General features: G+C 30.3%; 1 protein-coding gene across 1 annotated transcript; it reads right to left on the reverse strand.

Moving 5' to 3' along the window:
* Positions 1–1,956: 1,956 nt before the first annotated feature.
* On the reverse strand, positions 1,957–5,504 carry LOC110629725 (eukaryotic translation initiation factor 4 gamma). Its single transcript, XM_021776817.2, has 2 exons — positions 5,027–5,504; positions 1,957–2,991 (listed from the first exon to the last, which is right to left on the reverse strand). The coding sequence occupies exons 1-2, from the start codon at positions 5,288–5,290 to the stop codon at positions 2,143–2,145; spliced, it is 1,113 nt and encodes a 370-aa protein (XP_021632509.1). The 5' UTR covers positions 5,291–5,504; the 3' UTR covers positions 1,957–2,142.
* Between the last annotated feature and the right edge of the window lie 737 nt (positions 5,505–6,241).

The raw sequence follows: 6,241 nt of genomic DNA on the forward strand, positions 1-6,241 counted from the left end.
GAGTTCAAAATCATATTCATATGATCCATATATATTTGGGGCATGCTTCAACTCATATGGGACAGATTTGGTGCAACACTTGCAATCATAGGCTTAGGGAGCCTAATCAAACCAATGGGCTAAAACTACACAAAGAGAAGCCTAAAGTGAAGATCAAGGCTTTTGTGAAGATTCATCTTTGTTATGAGGGGCTTGCTATATTTTTATTATTTGAACACTTATTTTATTTTAGCTTTGTTTGGGCTTGTATTCTGGCCATATTTTATCTTTTAAATTTTAGAGTGTTGGGCCATATTTTGGGCTTATGTTTTAATACTTGTGTTATTTTAGTGTGTGATTGGGCTTGGGCCTTATGTGTTTAAGTCAGGCCCAAGAAGAGTGTCTTAGGCTTTTATTTGTTTTTCTCCTTACTATAAGGATAAGAAACAATTGTAAGAGGCAGCTTTTAATCAAACTTTTCAGAATTTCTTTCATGCGTTTGGCGTGTATTGCTTTGAGTGAGAGTGAGGATTTGCTTTCATCAATTGCACTAGGAATCTTGGCTAACTTATCAACTATTCGTTGTGGCGTTTGTCGGATTCTCATCTAAATCCTTCGATCATTGGTGTTTCAGCTTCTCTAAGTTTGGGGTGCCATAGGAGGTGGGTTTATCAGATCTTTGGATTCCGTATCTACTTGTGCGTGTGGGTTTGAGGCTTGTGCCATAGGGTTTCGCGTCAAAAAGTATTAAATATTTCAAATAACTTACAAGAGACATGGTTAACATATTTAAAATTTTATAAAAATCATAAAGAATAATTTTATTTTATTTTATATTAGTAATATAAAATATAATTTTTAATATATTAAAAATATATATATATATATTAATTTATAATGCTGAGTATAAATCTTCAATAAAATACTTTAATATATAATATTTATATGTGATATTTTATGAAGTGAAAAATTATTAATAATAAATGTTTATTAATATTATATATGATAAATATGAAATAAATATAATTTCAATATAAAATTTAAATTAAAAAATTATATATTTATTAATATAAAATTTTAGAAATTATATTATAATTTGTCATTATTTTTTTTATATTTAATTTAGCTTTTTTTTTATTATAATCATGACAAATTAAAAAAATTTAATTTTATTATTCAAAATTTAAAATTTTAGATATAAATATGAATTAACGTAAATATTTAAATTTTTTTATCAATTAGTTTTTTGAGAAATAATTTTAAACAGATGAATCAAAAATTATTTGATCAAAATTAATCAAAACAAATGGATAAAATTAAGATAAATATGAAATAATTGATTTTATTATTTAAAATTTTAAAATTAGAATATAAATGTGAAAAGCGGTAAATATTTAGATTTTTTTTATTCAATAAGCCTTTCAAATAAAAAAAAAAAACATCATTATAAATAGAGCAGTGGAAGACACCAATCAGCTGCCCATTTTATGTTGCACCTAAACTTTCCACACTTTAGATTCAAAATCAGAGAGTAGTGAAAATAAAATCCCATAATACCAACGGTTGTAAAGAAGAAAAGGAAAGAGAATAGACAAATTTAAACCCAATAACCAGAACAGCATAGCCCTTAACTCAATATTGGACAAATATTATCAATAAATAAACAGAAACTCAAAATACTCCTACTGAAACGATAATGGAACAGAGAAAACATAATGCATATGGTATTAGTCCAATAGCTAAGATGGGAAAATGGGAAAAGAAAGCTTCAATAGTATCTCTTAGACTAAAAGAAAAATGAAGTTATTTTAGAGAAGAACATCTTGCAGAGGCATCTAATCTGATGGAGTTGTCGAAATTAAAACACATGAGATAATGCATAAGCTAAAAACTATCTATGTGCTCTTTTATATATGATTGAAAAATAAACCACTCATATTTTTCCAAATATAAAATTGCACTGTGAACAAATTTGAATAAAAAGAAATTAAATTTATATAAGAAACAAATTAAAACAGACTCATAAAAACCATTCAAAGAACATGTTCTTGGTTGCCATTTCTTTAGCTAATCCATTCTCTGCTATCAATTTGAGATAGTTTAGAGACACTACTATCAAGTGTCAAGCCCTTTAGTTAACTTTAATTTCTTCAGGATTTTTCTTTAGTTTTTAGGCTTTACTTCAGATGTGGCTCCAGTTACCTTCTTCTCGCCTTCCACCTTTACAGGCCCACCAACAATAGTTAAAGATGGAGTTGGTTCAACTAGATTTTCTGATTTTTCAGCTTTTGTTAACTCAGTTTTTGAAACCTCACCAAAATTTTCAGTTCTTGAAGGTTCTTGTTTCACTTGCTCCAATGGCTTTTCGCTCACTTTATGCTCTTTCTTCTTTGGCTCACTAGGTTTTTCAGCTGTCGACGACTCTTGTTTCATGGATTCCACAGGTTTTACTGTCCCTAATTTCTCTTCTTTTGCTGGTTCTATAGATTCTTTGGCCGTCGGTGGTTCAACTATCGCTGGCCCCGTAGTATTTGTAGTAATTGGTTCTTGGACAGATAGCTGCTTAGGTTTTTCAGTCTCTAATGATTCTTGTTTCACTGGTTCCTCTGGCGACTTTACACTCTTTCCTGCCTCTTGTTTCACTGGCTCCTTTAGAGACGTCACGCTTTTTGCCGACTCTTGTTTCACTGGTTCCTCTTGTAACTTCACACTTTTTGTCGTCTCTTGCTTTAGTGGTTCCTCCGGCGACGTCATACTTTTTGCCGTCTCTTGTTTCACTAGTTCCTCTTGAGACTCCGTACTTTCCGTTGATTCTTGTTTCTTTGGTTCCTCTAGTGACTTTACGCTTTCTGCTAATTGTTGCTTCACTGGTTTTGCTGGGGATTCCATACTTGCTATTTTATGTTTTGTTGGCACTGGTTCCTCTGGTGACTTCATGCTTGTTGATGACTCTGGTTTCACCGGTTCCGCCAGTGGCTTCACTCGTTTTACCGACTCTTTTTCTCCTTCACTCTGAAAAGAATACCAATTTAACTGTGAGAAACCTAGATGGCTCAAAGAGCATAACTTACCATCTGAATTTTTCATAGTAGGTTCCGCTATAAATATTTATGTTTTGAATACACGATAATTGGAGTGTATTGTATAGACTGGTAGGACATAAGAGTAACCAAATTATATTTAACTTGCTGCAAGAAAACAAGGCAAAGATATCAAGAGGAACGATACAAAAATGAACATTTATCACCAGCCATCTAACATCTAACTTCAGTAATCGATTAGGTAGCAAACAAATAATCAGAAAATCCAAAGAGCCCAACCACCAGTACGTACGCATGGGTCCTTTATGGATGATTAGTATGCATTCAACTAAATCCTCAATAGAAGCAGTATCTATCCAACTATATCCTTAATATTCTCTCTTTCGTTAACCCTTTTACCATATATACACTAAATGCTAAATACAGCTTCTGCACAAGCGTTTTAAAAAAAAACAATATCCAAACTTAAAAACTGCATGCATTTTATTTTTAAAAATGCATTAAATAGTTTTTATTCTTTTAAATTGTTAATTATTTAGATTATAAAAATTAAATAGTTTTACTTTAAAATTATAGGAATTAAATAGTTATTATTTTAAAATTAAAGAGAATAAATAATTATGTTATATTAATTAAGGTTATTTTATAAAAATTATAAACTGTTAAAATAAACAGAATAATTAAATAATAAATAAATTAAAATGAAAGAGACTATTTTTCAAAATAAAAAAAAAATTAAATAATTAATTTCACTATAATATAAAAACTAAATAGTTATTTTTTTATTAAAATATTGTGTCCATAATCATAACTTTCATCCTCCATATTTGAAATACTTTTTTATTTTTAATATGAAGGAGAGAATCTATGATTTTTCATATAATGTGTTATATGTACTCAACAAAGATTCAAATAACTAATTAATTGGCCTAATAATGAAAAACAAAATCCAAAAACTTTAACGAGAATTTGCAATTTATTTCTATTGTTTCGACTCTGGTAATTAATCTAAATCAAATTATATTGATTGAATTAAATTACACTTTTGAGAAATTAAGCCTTTGTTTTTCTTTTCTGTCTAAAATCCATAAATGGAGTATGAAATTAAACACTTCAAATTTTGCAGTGAGAATAGAAACAAATAGGAATCAAACAAGAATTTGCCACATAAATCTATTCCAGTATCCATCCTTATCAACAAATGGCAAGCTATCGAGGAATAGCAATACTTAATTCACCAATACAATCTCTATCATATCCACACAAAACAAGAACGGTAATAAATGGAGATCTTTTGGTAATTTAGCCATACCGACATGAAAAAAGACAAGCACAATAACAGAATAATTAATTTCCAATTTATTTTATACATATTTTAATGATTTGTTTATTATTATTATTTGAAGCTTCTTTGCATTTTATATGGGTATGAAAAATTAGTTTTAAATTAAAATTTATATATTTTAATGAAAAAAACTATTAAGTTCAATTTAAGTAATTTTTTTTAAATATATCTACAAGAATGGATATTCTCTCTTCAAGGAAAGCTGTTATTAGATAGGATATTCGAGGACTAGTTCATATCATATGAGAAAAAGTCATTTATGTAGAAAATACCAACATGGTAATTTTCAAATATTCATATTTCTAATTGGAAAGAGGAGAAACTAATTAATGAAATATAATATCCTTTGAATTCTAAATTTTCTAGATATATTAAGCCATGGCTATTCCTATTCTATCCATTTCCATTTATTTCACTTTGTCCTGGAAAATGACAGGAATTTTGAAGAGTAAAATTCTGGCACAGAAATTATAAATAAAATATTAGGATTCAAATAAATAAAACATCAATTTAAGTCTTTTCAAACAGATCCCGCATCAAATAATTTCTCATCGATATTTTGACGAACGCACAAGAAATCATTTCATTTTCTTACCTACTTATATAATTATACGACGTTTAATTATCAAAATAATAATAATGAGGGACATTAATTAAATACCTCCTGGAACAAGTGACTGAGAGATCGTCGCTTCGTGCTCTGATCATCAGCCTTATCATCATCAACGATCTCCTTGATGACCTTATCACCACCTTCATTCTCAACAACCTTCTTATCTTTCACCTCTTGTACAACAGGAACCGATCGTTCCTCCCTATTGATCTGGTGAACCGCGACTGCCTCTTCCACTGCCGGATCAGGAGCAGTCACCGGAGCTTGAGCATCGTCCTTTAAAACCTTCGGCTTAGTTGCGCAAGCTCCCATGTCGTCCAAAATTCTCTTCCTTCCTTTCTTTTTTGTCCTTCCTGACTCAGATACCTTTCCTAGAAATCTTTCCTTGGTTCACGTTAGAGAAGGAAAATGAATGATAAAAGGGAGCGAAAGAAAGACAGAGACAGAATTCAGAGAAATTTAAAAGGAAGAAAGAGAAGGGTTTCTCAGTTCCGACATTCGTTCTGTGGTGTATAGAAGAAAGAAAGAGAAACTATACATATATAAAGAGAGAGAGGGACAGACAAAACGACAACAGAAACAGCTTTGAAAATGTTGATCTATATTTTCTAAGGTTTGAAAATCTGGTTTCATTTCCTGTAATTTGAATATATATATATATAAAAAAATATTCCACTACATGGGTCTTTTGGAATTATGGTAACAGGTGTCACAGGCTGTAACTCTATCCAAGAAGAGGAAGAGAAAAGGGAAGTGCGAAGTTAGTGGAGAGGAAGAGGGAAAATGGACGGTATATCATTAATTAGGGAGGTTTTGTTTGGTTTGATTTGTTTTGCTTTAATTTGGCAAATACAGCTAAGGGATGGCATTTTGAGTTGGCTAATGAAGAAGAAGGTCCTACTTACAGGTTGTCCTAATGACTCCCATGATTTCCTCGTATAAAATCTATATTTAGAAATTAAAACCTATATTTGATGATGAGCATGCATTATTAGCATATATGCTTATTTCTCTTAATCTTTCTTAATTTCTGGCTTGGAACATTGAGTGGGGGACATGTTAGATATGTAATGGTTTGAGAAAACGGGATTGTGTTTTGTCCCAAAATCTTTAAATATTTATGAATGTGTGGCACGAATAATGTCTACCATAATTTGGATGATCCTAGGTGAACCCAACCCATTAGTTTGATTTAAACGAATATTCATTAAAACGTCCAATTTGTTTAGATGGTCTTGCTCGAATCGATTAAAAAAACCAGGT

The sequence above is a fragment of the Manihot esculenta genome, chromosome 13, assembly GCF_001659605.2.
Source record: "Manihot esculenta cultivar AM560-2 chromosome 13, M.esculenta_v8, whole genome shotgun sequence".
In the NCBI taxonomy this organism is placed as follows: domain Eukaryota; kingdom Viridiplantae; phylum Streptophyta; class Magnoliopsida; order Malpighiales; family Euphorbiaceae; genus Manihot; species Manihot esculenta.

Coding starts and splice junctions, on each gene's coding strand:
- LOC110629725 (XM_021776817.2), bottom strand. CDS start 5,290: ATGGGAGCTTGCGCAACTAAGCCGAAGGTTTTAAAGGACGATGCTCAA. Junction 2,992..5,026: donor TCAGTCACTTGTTCCAGGAG/GTATTTAATTAA, acceptor TATTCTTTTCAG/AGTGAAGGAGAAAAAGAGTC.